Source organism: Oncorhynchus nerka, linkage group LG6 (genome assembly GCF_034236695.1).
Source record: "Oncorhynchus nerka isolate Pitt River linkage group LG6, Oner_Uvic_2.0, whole genome shotgun sequence".
NCBI lineage: Eukaryota > Metazoa > Chordata > Actinopteri > Salmoniformes > Salmonidae > Oncorhynchus > Oncorhynchus nerka.
Genome location: NC_088401.1, coordinates 92,230,242 through 92,250,621, shown reverse-complemented (window position 1 = coordinate 92,250,621; position 20,380 = coordinate 92,230,242). Strand labels below are relative to the sequence as shown.

General features: G+C 42.9%; 1 protein-coding gene across 2 annotated transcripts; it reads left to right on the top strand.

Annotated features, from left to right (window-relative positions):
• The first annotated feature begins 9,309 nt into the window (after positions 1 to 9,309).
• Positions 9,310 to 19,828, top strand: LOC115117987 (non-histone chromosomal protein HMG-14A-like). Of its 2 annotated transcripts, none has more exons than XM_065020016.1 (6): positions 9,310 to 9,453; positions 10,398 to 10,427; positions 10,555 to 10,584; positions 17,024 to 17,077; positions 18,213 to 18,332; positions 19,008 to 19,828. In XM_065020016.1, the coding sequence occupies exons 1-6, from the start codon at positions 9,439 to 9,441 to the stop codon at positions 19,053 to 19,055; spliced, it is 297 nt and encodes a 98-aa protein (XP_064876088.1). In that variant the 5' UTR covers positions 9,310 to 9,438; the 3' UTR covers positions 19,056 to 19,828. The 2 variants fall into 2 exon arrangements, with proteins under 2 accessions (XP_064876088.1, XP_064876089.1); XM_065020017.1 differs by having other exon boundaries at positions 9,311 to 9,453; positions 10,401 to 10,427.
• The last annotated feature ends 552 nt before the right edge of the window (positions 19,829 to 20,380 follow it).

The window sequence follows — 20,380 nt, the reverse complement described above, 5'->3', positions numbered from 1 at the left end:
CCACTAGCTCTTCCTCCACCACCACTAGCTCTTCCTCCACCACCACTAGCTCTTCCTCCACCACCACCAACTCTACTGCCACAAACTCTATGTGCTCTACCACCACCACTAGCTCAACTGGATCTACCACCACTAGCTCTACCACCACTAGCTCTACCACCACCACTAGCTCTACTGGATCTACCACCACTAGCTTTACTACCACCACTAGCTCTACTGGATCTACCACCAATAGCTTTACTACCACCACTAGCTCTACTGGATCTACCACCAATAGCTTTACTACCACCACTAGCTCTACTGGATCTACCACCAATAGCTTTACTACCACCACTAGCTTTACTACCACCACTAGCTTTACTACCACCACTAGCTCTACTGGATCTACCACCAATAGCTTTACTACCACCACTAGCTTTACTACCACCACTAGCTTTACTACCACTACTAGCTCTACTGGATCTACCACCAATAGCTTTACTACCACCACTAGCTTTACTACCACCACTAGCTTTACTACCATCACTAGCTCTACTGGATCTACCACCAATAGCTTTACTACCACCACTAGCTCTACCACCACCACTGATGGCATCTTAGTTTATTTTACTGAGGTGTGTTGCTGTCACCACCACTAGCTCTTCCTCCACCACTACTAGCTCTTCCTCCACCACCACTAGCTATACTCCACCACCACTAGCTCTACCACCACCACTAGCTCTACTGGATCTACCACCACTAGCTCTTCCTCCACCACTACTAGCTCTTCCTCCACCACCACTAGCTATACTCCACCACCACTAGCTCTACCACCACCACTAGCTCTACTGGATCTACCACCAATAGCTTATACTACCACCACTAGCTTTACTACCAGCACTAGCTCTACCACCACCACTTATGGCATCTTAGTTTATTTTACTGAGTTGATGTCACCACCACTAGCTCTTCCTCCACCACCACTAGCTCTTCCTCCACCACCACTAACTCTACTGCCACAAGCTATATATGCTCTACCACCACCACTAGCTCTACTGGATCTACCACCACTAGCTTTACTACCACCACTAGCTCTACCACCACCATTAGCTCTACTGGATCTACCACCAATAGCTTTACTACCACCACTAGCTCTTCCTCCACCACCACTAGCTCTACTGGATCTACCACCAATAGCTTTACTACCACCACTAGCTCTACTACCACCACTAGCTCTACCACCACCACTAGCTCTACTGGATCTACCACCAATAGCTTATACTACCACCACTAGCTTTACTACCACCACTAGCTTTACTACCACCACTAGCTCTACCACCACCACTTATGGCATCTTAGTTTATTTTACTGAGTTGATGTCACCACCACTAGCTCTTCCTCCACCACCACTAGCTCTTCCTCCACCACCACTAGCTCTTCCTCCACCACCACCAACTCTACTGCCACAAGCTCTATGTGCTCTACCACCACCACTAGCTCTACTGGATCTACCACCACTAGCTCTACCACCACTAGCTCTACCACCACCACTAGCTCTACTGGATCTACCACCACTAGCTTTACTACCACCACTAGCTCTACTGGATCTACCACCACTAGCTCTACCACCACTAGCTCTACCACCACCACTAGCTCTACTGGATCTACCACCACTAGCTTTACTACCACCACTAGCTCTACTGGCTCTACCACCACCACTGATGGCATCTTAGTTTATTTTACTGAGTTTCTGTCACCACCACTAGCTCTTCCTCCACCACCACTAGCTCTCCTCCACCACCACTAGCTCTACTGGATCTACCACCAATAGCTTTACTACCACCACTAGCTCTACCACCACCACTGATGGCATCTTAGTTTATTTGACTGAGTTTCTGTCACCACCACTAGCTCTTCCTCCACCACCACTAGCTCTTCCTCCACCACAACTAACTCTACTGCCACAAGCTCTATGTGCTCTACCACCACCACTAGCTCTACTGGATCTACCACCACTAGCTTTACTATCACCACTAGCTCTACCACCACCACTAGCTCTACCACCACCACTAGCTCTACTGGATCTACCACCAATAGCTTTACTACCACCACTAGCTCTACTACCACCACTAGCTCTACTACCACCACTAGCTCTACCACCACCACTAGCTATCCTCCACCACCACTAGCTCTACCACTAGCTCTACTGTATCTACCACCACTAGCTTTACTACCACCACTAGCTCTACCACCACCACTAGCTCTACCACCACCACTAGCTCTACTGGATCTACCACCACTAGCTTTACTACCACCACTAGCTCTACCACCACCACTAGCTCTACTACCACCACTAGCTCTACTGGATCTACCACCAATAGCTTTACCACCACCACTAGCTCTACTGGATCTACCACCAATAGCTTTACTACCACCACTAGCTTTACTACCACCACTAGCTCTACTGGATCTACCACCAATAGCTTTACTACCACCACTAGCTCTACTGGATCTACCACCAATAGCTTTACTACCACCACTAGCTCTACTGGATCTACCACCAATAGCTTTACTACCACCACTAGCTTTACCACCACCACTAGCTCTACCACCACCACTAGCTTTACTACCACCACTAGCTTTACCACCACCACTAGCTTTACCACCACCACTAGCTCTACTGGATCTACCACCAATAGCTTTACTACCACCACTAGCTCTACCACCACCACTGATGGCATCTTAGTTTATTTTACTGAGTTGCTGATGTTCTACTTTTAAACTCGGACAAAACAGAGATGCTTGTTCTAGGTCCCAAGAAACAAAGAGATCTTCTGTTGAATCTGACAATCTTAATGGTTGTACAGTCGTCTCAAATAAAACTGTGAAGGACCTCGGCGTTACTCTGGACCCTGATCTCTCTTTTGACGAACATATCAAGACTGTTTCAAGGACAGCTTTTTTCCATCTACGTAACATTGCAAAATTTCCCAAAATTATGCAGAAAAATGTATCTATGCTTTTGTTACTTCTAGGTTAGACTACTGCAATGCTCTACTTTCCGGCTACCCGGATAAAGCACTAAATAAACTTCAGTTAGTGCTAAATACGGCTGCTAGAATCCTGACTAGAACCAAAACATTTGATCATATTATTCCAGTGCTAGCCTCCCTACACTGTCTTCCTGTCAAGGCAAGAGCTGATTTCAAGGTTTTACTGCTAACCTACAAAGCATTACATGGGCTTGGTCCTACCTCAAATCAAATCAAATTGTATTTGTCACATACACATGGTTAGCAGATGTTAATGCGAGTGTAGCGAAATGCTTGTGCTTCTAGTTCCGACAATGCAGTAATAACCAATGAGTAATCTAGCTAACAATTCCAAAACTACTACCTTATACACACAAGTGTACAGGGATAAAGAATATGTACATAAAGATATATTAATGAGTGATGGTACAGAATGGCATAGGCAAGATACAGTAGATGGTATCGAGTACAGTGTATACATATGAGATGAGTAATGTCGGGTATGTAGACAAAGTGGCATAGTTTAAAGTGGCTAGTGATACATGTATTACATAAAGATGCAGTAGATGATATAGAGTACAATATATACATATACAAATGAGATGAGTAATGTAGGGTATGTAAACATTATATTAAGTAGCATTTTTAAAAGTGGCTAGTGATATATTTTTACATCAATTCCCATTATTAAAGTGGCTGGAGTTGAGTCAGTGTGTTGGCAGCAGCTGTCCTTGATGATCTTTATGACCTTCCTGTGACATCGGGTGGTGTAGGTGTCCTGGAGGGCAGGTAGTTTGCCCCCGGTGATGCGTTGTGCAGACTTCACTACCCTCTGGAGAGCCTTACAGTTGTGGGCGGAGTAGTTGCCCTACCAGGCGTTGATACAGCCCAACAGGATGCTCTCGATTGTGCATCTGTAGATGTTTGTGAGTGCTTTTGGTGACAAGCCGAATTTCTTCAGCCTCCTGAGGTTGAAGAGGCGCTGCTGCGCCTTCTTTACGATGCTGTCTGTGTGGGTGGACCAATTCAGTTTGTCTGTGATGTGTACGCCGAGGAACTTAAAACTTACTACCCTCTCCACTACTGTCCCGTCGATGTGGATAGGGGGGTGCTCCCTCTGCTGTTTCCTGAAGTCCACAATCATCTCCGTTGTTTTGTTGACGTTGAGTGTGAGATTAATTTCCTGACACCACACTCCGAGGGCCCTCACCTCATCCCTGTAGGCCGTCTCGTTGTTGTTGGTAATCAAGCCAACCAGTGTAGTGTGTTCCGCAAACTTGATGATTGAGTTGGAGGCATGCATGGCCACGCAGTCGTGGGTGAACAGGGAGTACAGGAGAGGGCTCAGAACGCACCCTTGTGGAGCCCCAGTGTTGAGGATCAGCGCGGTGGAGATGTTTTTACCTACCCTCACCACCTGGGGGTGGCTCGTCAGGAAGTCCAGTACCCAGTTGCACAGGGCGGGGTCAAGACCCAGGGTCTCGAGCTTGATGACGAGTTTGGATGGTACTATGGTGTTAAATGCTGAGCTGTAGTCGATGAACAGCATTCTCAAATAGTTATTCCTCTTATCCAGATGGGTTAGGGCAGTGTGCAGTGTGATTACGATTGCGTCGTCTGTGGACTTATTTGGGCGGTAAGCAAATCGGAGTGGGTCTAGGGTGTCAGGTAGGGTGGAGGTGATATGGTCCTTGACTAGTCTCTCAAAGCACTTCATGATGACGGAAGTGAGTGCTACGGGGCTGTAGTCGTTTAGTTCAGTTACCTTAGCTTTCTTGGGAACAGGGACAATGGTGGCCCTCTTGAAGCATGTGGGAACAGCAGACTGGGATAAGGATTGATTGAATATGTCCGTAAACACACCAGCCAGCTGGTCTGCGCATGCTCTGAGGGCGCGGCTGGGGATGCCGTCTGGGCCTGCAGCCTAGCGAGGGTTGACATGTTTAAATGTTTTACTCATGTCGGCTGCAGTGAAGGAGAGTCCGCAGGTTTTGGTTGCGGGCCGTGTCAGTGGCACTGTATTGTCCTCAAAGCGGACAAAGAAGTTGTTTAGTCTGTCTGGGAGCAAGACGTTGGGGTCTGTGACGGGACTGGTTTTCTTTTTGTAATCCGTGATTGACTGTAGACCCTGCCACATTCCTCTCGTGTCTGAGCCGTTGAATTGCAACTCTACTTTGTCTCTATACTGACGCTTAGATTTTTTGTATTCGGTCATGTTTCTGGTCACCTTGCCCTGGTTAAAAGCAGTGGTTCACGCTTTCAGTTTCACGCGAATGCTGCCATCAATCCACGGTTTCTGGTTTGGGAATGTTTTAATCGTTGCTATGGGTATGACACGTTAATGCACTTTCTAATGAACTCGCTCACCGTATTCGTCAATGTTGTTGTTTGACGCAATGAGGAACATATCCCAATCCACGTGATCGAAGCAGTCTTGAAGATTGGAATCAGATTGGTCGGACCAGCGTGGAACAGACCTGAGCGCAGGAGCTTCTTGTTTTAGTTTCTGCTGGGAGCAACAAAATGGAGTCGTGGTCAGCTTTTCCGAAAGGAGGGCGGGGGGAGGGCCTTATATGGCCGTGGAATTTTGAATAGCAATGATTCAGGGTTTTACCAGCCCTGGTTGCGCAATCGATATGCTAATATAATTTAGGGAGCCTTGTTTTCAGATTAGCCTTGTTAAAATCGCCAGCTACAATGAATGCAGCCTCAGGTTTCCAGTTTGCATAGAGTCAAATAAAGTTTGTTCAGGGCCATCTGTGTCTGCTTAGGGGGGAATAGGCTAAGCCTATATAAAAAAAATGGTAAGTTGCCATACCAGGCGGTGATGCAACCGGTCAGGATGCTCTCATTGGTGCAGCTGTGGAACATTTAGAGTTTTAATTATTGATTTATTTTTACCTTTATTTAACTAGTAATCACAGCCGTAGAGGCGGCAGGGTAGCCTAGTGGTTAGAGCGCTGGACTAGTAACCGGAAGGTTGCAAGTTCAAACCCCTGAGCCGACGGCTGTCCTTATTACTGCCGCCTCTACACTCTAACCACTAGGCTACCCTGCCGCCTCTACACTCCAACCACTAGGCCACCCTGCCGCCTCTACACTCTAACCACTAGGCTACCCTGCCGCTCCTCCACTCTAACCACTAGGCTACCCTGCCACTCCTCCACTCTAACCACTAGGCTACCCTGCCGCCCCTCCACTCTAACCACTAGGCTACCCTGCCGCCCCTCCACTCTAACCACTAGGCTACCCTGCCGCTCCTCCACTCTAACCACTAGGCTACCTGCCGCTCCTCCACTCTAACCACTAGGCTACCCTGCCGCCTCTACACTCTAACCACTAGGCTACCCTGCCGCCTCTACACTCTAACCACTAGGCTACCCTGCCGTACCACAAGGCACTACAGAGTGTAATGCGTACAGCCCAGTACATCACTGGGGCCAAACTTCCTGCCATCCAAGACTTATATAATAGGCGGTGTCATAATACATGTGTAATTACCTGGTGTATATAGTAATAGGAAAGCCCAAAAAGTTGTCAGACTCCAGTTACCCAAGTCATAGACTGCTTTCTCTGCTACCGCACGGCAAGTGGTACCGGAGCACCAAGTCTAGGGCCAAAAGGCTCCTTAACAGCTTCTACCCCCTATTTACATTGACCCCCCCTCCCCATTTGTTTTTACACTGCTGCTACTTGCAGTTTATTATCTATGCATACCCCTACCTACATATAACAGTTACCTCAACTAACCTGTACCCCCATGCATTGACTCGCTACCGGTATAAAGCCTCGTTATTGTTATTTTATTGTGTTACTTTTTATTATTTTTTACTTTAGTTTATTTGGTAAATATTTTCTTAACTCTTCTTGAACTGCACTGTTGGTTAAGGGCTTGTAAGTAAGCAGTTCATGGTAAAGTCTACACTGTTGGTTAAGGGCTTGTAAGTAAGCAGTTCATGGTAAAGTCTGCACTGTTGGTTAAGGGCTTGTAAGTAAGCAGTTCATGGTAAAGTCTACACTGTTGGTTAAGGGCTTGTAAGTAAGCAGTTCATGGTAAAGTCTACACTGTTGGTTAAGGGCTTGTAAGTAAGCAGTTCATGGTAAAGTCTACACTGTTGGTTAAGGGCTTGTAAGTAAGCAGTTCATGGTAAAGTCTACACTGTTGGTTAAGGGCTTGTAAGTAAGCAGTTCATGGTAAGATCTACACTTGTTGTATTCGGCGCATGTGAAAAATAAAGTTTGATTTGATTTTTGATTTGATTAGAACAAAGTGTTTATTGTACTAACACTCATGAGTTCTTGTTGTTGTGGGTTTGTTTTTGCTTAAACCAACAACCAACAGCAGCAGCAATTTTATTGGAGTTGTCCCTGAGGCTCCAGGAGACGAGGTCAAGGAAGGCTGAGGCTCTGTACTGACAGTCTCACCTTAAAAACAGCAACAAGAAGAAAATAGAGAGATTTAGAAAACAAAGCAGGTTCTTCCAAAAAAGTTTGTCTCAAAGAAGGTTGTTGCAACACAACAAGCCACATCAGCCACCAAAGAATGGGATGCCGAGTGTATTTTTGTTTCAGTCACTGGTGGGGACTAGACTACGTGTGAACAGTGCAGGTGGTGGGCTCATGAGTTGTGCTCCAATTTTACTGGAGATAGCTTCATTTGTGACCTACGTACAAATTAGAATTGTGCAATAGCAGAGCATAAGAGTTGCCACATCAATGTTACACTGAATAAATAGTTAAGTTACTAGTTATTGTTATTAGTTATATTCCATTATAAAATTATATTCCAATTAATATTGATTTTATGAATTAAAAACAACTATTGAAAACCTTTCTCTCCTGAATGTCATTTTAAAGACTGCTGGGATTTAACATCTCGCATTTGTCAAATAATATTTAGTGCAATTGTACATAATGGGAAACACATGTTTACATTGCCAAAGCACGTGAAATAGACGATCAACAATAACAATGAACATTACACTTACAGAAGTTCCGAAATAATAAGGACATTTCCAAATGTCATGTTAGGTATATATATATATATATATATACAGTGTTGTAACGATGTGCAAATAGCTAAAGTACAAAAGGGAAAACAAATAAACATAAATATAGGTTGTATTTGCAGTGGTGTTATTTCACTCCCTCACTCGTTGAATCATGTCTCCGTGACTTAATCAGTGTCAAAAAGTCGACCACGGACTCGATAGCCTAAAAGCGTGGATATCGAGTCAGGAACTGTAACTTTCAAGAGAGATGAATATAACCTTCTAGTCCTAGTCTGTCCAGTCAATGTGATGTCTATTTTCACAGTCTGACTTAATTCAACGTTCAGCTCCATTTTGTGACTGAACGCAACAATGTATCAAGAAGTAGCAGGGTTGCATCCATTAGAATGACGTCATAATTAGAACCCAGTTATAGTTGGTTGCAATGTCGCACCAGGTGACGGTCAAAGGGCGTCTCAGAGCGCCCTCCCGTGGCATACATGAAACACTGCATCCCCACTACAATACCGGTACCTCTGGCCCTTTTGGGATTTTAGTCCAGTTTGAGATAATGGCTGTGAATTACAATAGCTAATAGAAGTACGTAATGCAAGGCTAGTTGGTCACATTTGAAGGTGATCATTCATATTCCGCCCTTTCTATCTCTATTCGGTGTGTCTGACTAGATAAGAGAGGAAGACTGAGGATGTTTTAGTGAGGTGTATCGTCTGTCCTCGGCCGCCAGGGGTGCAGGGAGAACTGCTCATTCATTCACACTGGGCTTTGGAGCTGAAGCCACCTACAGGCGCCCGGACGATGCGACGTAAACGTTCCCTCTCCTCAGATTCATTTAGAAAAGCCGACAAAACAAAAATGTGTCGAGCAAGAAGGGCGCCATGTTGGCCACAAGCACGAAGCCCAATGTTAATGTATTTTCCGTCTTGTTTTGGGCAGAAGTTATAATGGTGGAGTAGAGACAGTCGTTTTATGATGCTGGGAATAGAAGGGGGATTATTTTATGAGTTTCATTGAAATAAGACTATAAATTAAACGCAACCTCTAGACCCTATCAAATCATGTTATCTGTTCGCAGGGGCACCTACTAATCAAGCGCTCGATATTATTTCATGGTGATTTTTTCTTTTTTCCTTCCCTCCTTTTGCTAGAAGCACTTCGCGCGTAAAGAACATCACCGGTTCCCAAATTCTCCGTGTTCTGCAGCTGCGAATAGCGCGCCGTAATTGGCGGAGAGCACATCAATCCTGCGTTTAGCCGCACCCCTCCCCCCATTCAGCCAGTCTGGTGGCTGTTCCTGTGTGTTTACTACACGGACCAGGCAGCAGCAGACACTTGGCATCACATGCACCTAACTAACAACAGCTAGCTAGCTAAACACGTTATAGTTCCATCTGAAAGAGAATCTCCAAGAATCCAATATGCCCAAGAGAAAGGTACGTAGTTTGGTGACTATTTAGAGAGGATTGTGAAACAAGAAAAGCAGGCAGCTATTGATGGCTTGCAAATGAATGTGGAGCGCCATCCCCTCCAACGATTACTTAATTATAAACATATTTCTTTGGGGAATTTACGGCATTTATTTGGAGGGTATGTTAAAAAAATATATATATATTTTTTAAATGTTTAAATTCATATTTTTCTGATCGCTTGCGGGCTTTAAAGTCTGTCGACCGGCGGTCGCTGTCCTTTGGGAAGCCAGAAGTCTCTCTCTGTCTCCATGTAGTTAAAGCACAACCAGCAGCCATGCTTTGCAGCCCAAGTCTTCCTCTCTTCTTCGACCTACCGAACAGAAACGTTTCAGTTACCGCCATTTTCCCCTCAATCCGCCCAAAATTACCTCGAGAATTCGCTTTAGTATCTATAGTTTCAATTCTGCTCGTTAAAAGATGCAGTCATCGTCTTATTTCGATACAAATGTATATTTTTTGTCTTTGTTCATGGTCCCAGGTGGCTGCAGTGTCGTGTCTCTACCGCCTGGCGGCGCTGCGGAGGCTTAACTCTGCTCCTCCCTCTTGCTTAATCCGTCCCGCGCGAGTTTTCAAATCCTGCCTGAGCTCATAGACAGAAGAGAGAGATGGAGAGAGTGGAGAAAGAGAGACAGATGCTTTAGGACCCCAACTTTCAGTGTTACTGGTCCCAAAACATATAAACTGTTAACAAAACTCAAGTATTACATTACCCTTCAATCTAATGGGTCTAAAAACAAGTTTATTTTAACATTATCTATGACATTTTTACTTTTTTCTTGAAATTTAAAAGTTATCTGGGGTCTTCCCTGACAATTCATAAATGTGTCATTTGAGTCACCGTAGACTGTTGCCTGCTCTTATAGAGAAGTGTTTTTGTGATAAAAGTAGTTTTTGTTGTTTGTCCTCAGCAGGGAGCAGCTGGGGACGCCAAGGAGGAGGTGAGACTGAGACAGACTCAACACTGACCTCAACTACAACCTTATAATTACTATTCTTTATCAGCTCCGTTTCAACATAGTTGGTCTCTGACAGTGTGTGTTGACATGTTTCCTCTTCCTGTTGCAGCCCCAGAGGAGATCCGCCCGGTTATCAGCGGTGAGACCAGCTACGATACAGACGTTATACACTACCTTATGACGCGTCTATAACCTGTACACTACCTTATGACCCATCATATAACCTGTACACTACCTTATGACGCGTCTATAACCTGTACACTACCTTATGACGCGTCTATAACCTGTACACTACCTTATGACACGTCTATAACCTGTACACTACCTTATGACGCGTCTATAACCTGTACACTACCTTATGACCCATCATATAACCTGTACACTACCTTATGACCCATCATATAACCTATACACTACCTTATGACGCGTCTATAACCTGTACACTACCTTATGACACGTCTATAACCTATACACTACCTTATGACGCGTCTATAACCTATACACTACCTTATGACGCGTCTATAACCTGTACACTACCTTATGATGCGTCTATAACCTGTACACTACCTTATGACACGTCTATAACCTGTACACTACCTTATGACGCGTCTATAACCTGTACACCACCTTATGACGCGTCTATAACCTGTACACTACATTATGACGCGTCTATAACCTGTACACTACCTTATGACGCGTCTATAACCTGTACACTACCTTATGACGAGTCTATAACCTGTACACTACCTTATGACCCATCATATAACCTGTACACTACCTTATGACCCATCATATAACCTGTACACTACCTTATGACGCGTCTATAACCTGTACACTACCTTATGACGCGTCTATAACCTATACACTACCTTATGACGCGTCTATAACCTATACACTACCTTATGACGAGTCTATAACCTATACACTACCTTATGACCCATCATATAACCTGACACTACCTTATGACGCGTCTATAACCTGACACTACCTTATGACCCATCATATAACCTGACACTACCTTATGACCCATCATATAACCTGTACACTACCTTATGATGCGTCTATAACCTGTACACTACCTTATGACGCGTCTATAACCTGTACACTACCTTATGACGCGTCTATAACCTCTACACTACCTTATGACGCGTCTATAACCTGTACACTACCTTATGACGCGTCTATAACCTGTACACTACCTTATGACGCGTCTATAACCTGTACACTACCTTATGACGCGTCTATAACCTGTACACTACCTTATGACCCATCATATAACCTGTACACTACCTTATGACGCGTCTATAACCTGTACACTACCTTATGACGCGTCTATAACCTGTACACTACCTTATGACGCGTCTATAACCTGTACACTACCTTATGACGCGTCTATAACCTGTACACTACCTTATGACGCGTCTATAACCTGTACACTACCTTATGACGCGTCTATAACCTGTAGACTACCTTATGATGAGTCTATAACCTATACACTACCTTATGATGCGTCAGGTAATATACAGGTAATTACACATGTATTGTCTCTATATATACAGCAGGTAATTACACACGTATTACTATATACAGCAGGTAATTACACATGTATTGTCTCTATATATACCAGGTAATTACACATGTATTGTCACTATATATACCAGGTAATTACACATGTATTGTCACTATATATACCAGGTAATTACACATGTATTGTCACTATATACCAGGTAATTACACATGTATTGTCACTATATATACCAGGTAATTACACATGTATTGTCACTATATATACCAGGTAATTACACATGTATTGTCACTATATATACCAGGTAATTACACATGTATTGTCTCTATATATACCAGGTAATTACACATCTATTGTCTCTATATATACAGCAGGTAATTACACACGTATTGTCACTATATATACCAGGTAATTACACATGTATTGTCTCTATATATATAGCAGGTAATTACACATGTATTGTCTCTATATATACCAGGTAATTACACATCTATTGTCTCTATATATACACCAGGTAATTACACATGTATTGTCTCTATATATACCAGGTAATTACACACGTATTACTATATATACAGCAGGTAATTACACATGTATTACTATATACAGCAGGTAATTACACATGTATTGTCTCTATATATACCAGGTAATTACACACGTATTACTATATACAGCAGGTAATTACACATGTATTGTCTCTATATATACAGCAGGTAATTACACACGTATTACTATATACAGCAGGTAATTACACATGTATTGTCTCTATATATACCAGGTAATTACACATGTATTGTCACTATATACCAGGTAATTACACACGTATTGTCTCTATATATACAGCAGGTAATTACACATGTATTGTCTCTATATATACCAGGTAATTACACATGTATTGTCACTATATATACCAGGTAATTACACATGTATTGTCTCTATATACCAGGTAATTACACATGTATTGTCTCTATATACCAGGTAATTACACATGTATTACTATATACAGCAGGTAATTACACATGTATTGTCACTATATATACCAGGTAATTACACATGTATTGTCTCTATATATACAGCAGGTAATTACACACGTATTGTCTCTATATATACCAGGTAATTACACATGTATTGTCTCTATATATACCAGGTAATTACACATGTATTGTCTCTATATATACAGCAGGTAATTACACACGTATTGTCTCTATATATACAGGTAATTACACATGTATTGTCTCTATATATACAGCAGGTAATTACACATGTATTACTATATACAGCAGGTAATTACACATGTATTGTCTCTATATACCAGGTAATTACACACGTATTGTCACTATATACCAGGTAATTACACATGTATTGTCTATATATACAGCAGGTAATTACACACGTATTACTATATACAGCAGGTAATTACGCATATTGTCACTATATATACCAGGTAATTACACACGTATTACTATATACACCAGGTAATTACACATGTATTGTCTCTCTATATAGCAGGTAATTACGCATATTGTCACTATATATACCAGGTAATTACACACGTATTACTATATACAGCAGGTAATTACACATGTATTACTATATACACCAGGTAATTACACATGTATTACTATATACACCAGGTAATTACACATGTATTACTATATACACCAGGTAATTACACATGTATTACTATATACAGCAGGTAATTACACACGTATTACTATATATAGCAGGTAATTACGCATATTGTCTATATATACCAGGTAATTACACACGTATTACTATATACACCAGGTAATTACACATGTATTGTCACTATATACACCAGGTAATTACACATGTATTACTATATACACCAGGTAATTACACATGTATTACTATATACACCAGGTAATTACACATGTATTACTATATACACCAGGTAATTACACATGTATTACTATATACACCAGGTAATTACACACGTATTACTATATATAGCAGGTAATTACGCATATTGTCTATATATACCAGGTAATTACACACGTATTACTATATACACCAGGTAATTACACATGTATTGTCACTATATATACCAGGTAATTACACATGTATTGTCTCTATATATACAGCAGGTAATTACACACGTATTGTCTCTATATATACAGCAGGTAATTACACATGTATTGTCACTATATATACCAGGTAATTACACATGTATTGTCACTATATATACCAGGTAATTACACATGTATTGTCACTATATACCAGGTAATTACACATGTATTGTCACTATATACCAGGTAATTACACATGTATTGTCACTATATATACCAGGTAATTACACATGTATTGTCTCTATATATACCAGGTAATTACACATGTATTGTCTCTATATATACCAGGTAATTACACACTTATTGTCTCTATATATACCAGGTAATTACACACGTATTACTATATATACCAGGTAATTACACACGTATTACTATATACACCAGGTAATTACACACGTATTACTATATACAGCAGGTAATTACACATGTATTGTCACTATATATACCAGGTAATTACACACGTATTACTATATACACCAGGTAATTACACACGTATTACTATATACACCAGGTAATTACACACGTATTACTATATACACCAGGTAATTACACATTGTCTCTATACAGCAGGTAATTACACATGTATTACTATATACAGCAGGTAATTACACATGTATTACTATATACAGCAGGTAATTACACATGTATTACTATATACAGCAGGTAATTACACATGTATTACTATATACAGCAGGTAATTACACATGTATTACTATATACAGCAGGTAATTACACATGTATTACTATATACAGCAGGTAATTACACATGTATTACTATATACAGCAGGTAATTACACATGTATTACTATATACAGCAGGTAATTACACATGTATTACTATATACAGCAGGTAATTACACACGCTAAATTAAACTCTGCTCCAACAGCATGAACACCTTGATAACATCTGCTACAATAACTAGACCATATTATTAGACATGTTTTATAACTCCAGGTTATTACACAAACTGATACACCTAATTACATGTCTATGAGCTATGTAAAAGATTATAACACCTTTATAACCTCTGCTACAATACTACAGTATTCCACATACACCATACACTACACTTATCACTATACACAGCTAATTACACATGTATTACATATTTAGCAGGTTACATAACTCTTAACCAGTTTAATAATCATGCAACCAGTTAGTAAAGTCCCACTGAAGCCCTAGCACCTATTGGTCAGTAGATCTGAAGCCCTAGCTCCTATTGGTCAGTAGATCTGAAGCCCTAGCTCCTATTGGTCAGTAGATCTGAAGCCCTAGCTCCTATTGGTCAGTAGATCTGAAGCCCTAGCTCCTATTGGTCAGTAGATCTGAAGCCCTAGCTCCTATTGGTCAGTAGATCTGAAGCCTTAGCACCTATTGGTCAGTAGATCTGAAGCCTTAGCACCTATTGGTCAGTAGATCTGAAGCCCTAGCTCCTATTGGTCAGTAGATCTGAAGCCCTAGCTCCTATTGGTCAGTAGATCTGAAGCCCTAGCACCTATTGGTCAGTAGATCTGAAGCCTTAGCACCTATTGGTCAGTAGATCTGAAGCCCTAGCTCCTATTGGTCAGTAGATCTGAAGCCCTAGCACCTATTGGTCAGTAGATCTGAAGCCCTAGCTCCTATTGGTCAGTAGATCTGAAGCCCTAGCTCCTATTGGTCAGTAGATCTGAAGCCCTAGCACCTATTGGTCAGTAGATCTGAAGCCCTAGCTCCTATTGGTCAGTAGATCTGAAGCCTTAGCACCTATTGGTCAGTAGATCTGAAGCCCTAGCTCCTATTGGTCAGTAGATCTGAAGCCCTAGCTCCTATTGGTCAGTAGATCTGAAGCCTTAGCACCTATTGGTCAGTAGATCTGAAGCCCTAGCTCCTATTGGTCAGTAGATCTGAAGCCCTAGCTCCTATTGGTCAGTAGATCTGAAGCCCTAGCACCTATTGGTCAGTAGATCTGAAGCCCTAGCTCCTATTGGTCAGTAGATCTGAAGCCCTAGCTCCTATTGGTCAGTAGATCTGAAGCCCTAGCTCCTATTGGTCAGTAGATCTGAAGCCCTAGCTCCTATTGGTCAGTAGATCTGAAGCCCTAGCTCCTATTGGTCAGTAGATCTGAAGCCCTAGCTCCTATTGGTCAGTAGATCTGAAGCCCTAGCACCTATTGGTCAGTAGATCTGAAGCCCTAGCTCCTATTGGTCAGTAGATCTGAAGCCTTAGCACCTATTGGTCAGTAGATCTGAAGCCCTAGCTCCTATTGGTCAGTAGATCTGAAGCCCTAGCTCCTATTGGTCAGTAGATCTGAAGCCCTAGCTCCTATTGGTCAGTAGATCTGAAGCCCTAGCACCTATTGGTCAGTAGATCTGAAGCCCTAGCACCTATTGGTCAGTAGATCTGAAGCCCTAGCACCTATTGGTCAGTAGATCTGAAGCCCTAGCTCCTATTGGTCAGTAGATCTGAAGCCCTAGCACCTATTGGTCAGTAGATCTGAAGCCCTAGCTCCTATTGGTCAGTAGATCTGAAGCCCTAGCTCCTATTGGTCAGTAGATCTGAAGCCTTAGCACCTATTGGTCAGTAGATCTGAAGCCCTAGCACCTATTGGTCAGATCTTAAGCCCTAGCTCCTATTGGTCAGTAGATCTGAAGCCCTAGCTCCTATTGGTCAGTAGATCTGAAGCCCTAGCTCCTATTGGTCAGTAGATCTGAAGCCCTAGCACCTATTGGTCAGTAGATCTGAAGCCCTAGCTCCTATTGGTCAGTAGATCTGAAGCCCTAGCTCCTATTGGTCAGTAGATCTGAAGCCCTAGCTCCTACTGGTCAGTAGATCTGAAGCCCTAGCTCCTATTGGTCAGTAGATCTGAAGCCCTAGCTCCTATTGGTCAGTAGATCTGAAGCCCTAGCTCCTATTGGTCAGTAGAACTAGGAATGATCAGTGGTTGTAGAACACATGAGCCTGATGTTTGTTCTCTCTCTCTCCAGAAACCAGCGCCAGCCAAGACTGAACCCAAGGCCAAGAAGGAGAAACCAGCAAAGGTACGAGAACAGAACTACAAACCCCAGGGCTGCACACAACATCACTTCAAACTCAAGAACCATCAAACAGAACAAAAGACTAGAACATCGCATTACAGAACTACAAACCCCAGAATCATCACTAAAAACACAACTACAAACCCCCCTCTCCAGAAAGAGAAGGCATACATATGAACATAGTATACAGTGCCTTTGGAGAGAGTGTTCAGAGTGTTGTTAAGTTACAGCCTTATTCTAAAATGGGCACAAAAATACATACATTCTCTTCAATCTACACACAATACCCCGTAATGATGAAGTAAAAACAGGTTTTTAGATTTTTTTGGAAATGTTTTAGAGCTGGCCACCCGGCCAAACTGAGCAATAGGGGGAGAAGGGTCTTGGTCAGGGAGGTGACCAAGAACCCGATGGTCACTCTGACAGAGCTCCAGAGTTCCTCTTTGGAGATGGGAGAACCTTCCAGAAGGATAACCATCTCTGCAGCACTCCACCAAGCAGGCCTTTATGGTAGAGTGACCAGACGGAAGCCACTCCTCAGTAAAAGGCACCTAAAGACTCTGACCATGAAAAAACAAGATCCTCTGGTCTGATGAAACCAAGATTGAAGTCTTTGGCCTGAATGCCAAGTGTCACATCTGGAAGAAACCTGGCACCATCCCTACAGTGAAGCATGTTGGTGGAAGCATCATGTTGTGGGGTTGTTTTTCAACGGCAGCGACTGGGAAACTAGTCAGGATCAAGGGAAAGATGAATGGCGCAAAGTACGGAGAGATCCTTGATGAAAATCTGCTCCAGAGCGCTCAGGACATCAGACTGGGGCGAAGGTTCACCTTCCAATAGGACAACGACACTAAGCACACAGCCAAGACATCGCAGGAGTGGCTTAAGGACAAGTCTATGAATGTCCTTGAGTGGCCCAGCCAGAGCCCGGACTTGGAACCAATCGAACATCTCTGGAGAAAATGTAAAAAAAACATTTTTGCTTTGTCAATATGGGGTTTTGTGCGGGGCCACTCAAAAAAACCAGATTTAATCCATTTTAGAATACGGCTGTATCCTAAAATGTGGAAAAAGTCAAGGGGTCTGAATACTTTCCGAAGGCTCTGTAGATAATGTCTGTCATCCCCCCATCCAGAAAGAGAAGGCTGTGAACGACAAGAAGGAGGAGAAGAAAACTAAGAAGGCAGCAGCGAAGGAGAACGCAGAGGCCGCTGAGGAGAACCACTCTGAGAACGGAGATGCCAAGACCAACCAGGTAATATACATTACTATACTGGACATTTTTAACCTTTGAGTCATTTAGCAGTTGCTCTTATCCAGAGCGACTTACAGTTGTGAGTGCGCACATTTTCATACTGGTCCCCCGTGGGAATCGAACCCACAACCCTGGTGTTGCAAGTGTCATGCTCTAAGAGCAAAGGAAGACTACAGTACTATATACTACTATACTATATACTACTGTACTGTTGACTACAGTACTATATACTACTAAAGACATCATGGACTGTAGAGGACATGGGGCTGGTCATAAAGACATCATGGACTGTAGAGGACATGGGGCTGGTCATAAAGACATCATGGACTGTAGAGGACATGGGGCTGGTCATAAAGACATCATGGACTGTAGAGGACATGGGGCTGGTCATAAAGACATCATGGACTGTAGAGGACATGGGGCTGGTCATAAAGACATCATGGACTGTAGAGGACATGGGGCTGGTCATAAAGACATCATGGACTGTAGAGGACATGGGGCTGGTCATAAAGACATCATGGACTGTAGAGGACATGGGACATCATGGACTGTAGAGGACATGGGGCTGGTCATAAAGACATCATGGACTGTAGAGATAAGCTCCTGTTTTAGGATGAGAAACTACCAACAGGAATGTCAGGTTGTTCTACTGACCTCTAACCTCTGACCCTGCAGATGGAGGATGCTCCCGAGGCGGAGAAGGAGGAAGCCAAGTCTGAGTAGCAACACTGCCGACCCCTGACCTCCGACCCCCACCCCCAGCCTGCCCCAGTGTTCGTGGTCCCCCTCCAAGGCGTATTGTTAACAGAGGAATATTTTTATCAGTGATTTTATAAGTATACTATCTACTATCCGTACAGATTTTTAGCACAAAGCAAAGCTGAGTAATATAATGCAGATCTGCAGTGGTCATATCAACAAAGTGTCTGCAGGCAAGATGAACACACTAAAATCTTTTTTAATTAAACAGCATTTCATGATTGTGTAGGAAGCAAAGCGCGTCCCGTCCCATAGTGAGTTGTGTTCCTGTGCCCCCCTCCTCCACAGTTGGTTCTCCCATAGTGAGTTGTGTTCCTGTGCCCCCCTCCTCCACAGTTGGTTCTCCTAGGGTTCTACCTTATTCCTGGTTTATTAACGGTTCTCCCTGGCGTTCCCTTGCTTTGTCTAAATGTTCCTGTTTTTACATGAAACATGTTCTAAGCGTGTTGAAAGTGTGTTGTCCAATAAGGAAGAGGAAGAGAGAAATTCCGGGCACAGTGACATGCATGTCTCCTAGGCGACCCTGTAACAGTGACATGCATGTCTCCTAGGCGACCCTGTAACAGTGACATGCATGTCTCCTAGGCGACCCTGTAACAGTGACATGCATGTCTCCTAGGCGACTACAGCAGCCGTGTGTGCAACAGCTTTAGGTTCTCTGACGTGTGCAGGAGTCTCTGTCCCTCTGATGTTCTGGAATTCTCCAATAAAACGAGTCCTGTCAATTTTCCTCAAAACGTTGTTGAGTCTTTTACATCCTAGCCCGGGGGAGTTGGGTTTTAATTCAAATGTTATTCTGTGTGAAGGCTGTTATAGGTCTGTTGTGGCTTCACTCACAGGTGTGAAATTAGCTCTTGACTAATCCAGAAGGAAAACTAGGGATGTTTTTTTCAGGAACATTCTCATGCCTTTTCAAATCTAATTCAAATCTAATTTTATTGGTTAGCAGATGTTATTGTGGGTGTAGTGAAATGCTTGGTTCTCCTAGGGTTCTGCCTTCGTCCTGGTTTATTAACTGTTCTCCTTGATGTGTGTTTAGTCCAGGACTAGGACCTACAGTGTTAATGTTAACCACATGTCTCCTCACAGCTGCTCTGTTAGGTAAAATGCTCTATGGCACTGAAAAGCCTGGGTCTCAGTTCTCAACCCATTTATAACATGCCTACCTGAATTGGTGGTGAGGGAGGAGGTGAGGGCCCTCGGAGTGTGGTGTCAGAAAAATAACCTCACACTCAACGTCAACAAAACTAAGGAGATGATTGTGGACTTCAGGAAACAGCAGAGGGAAC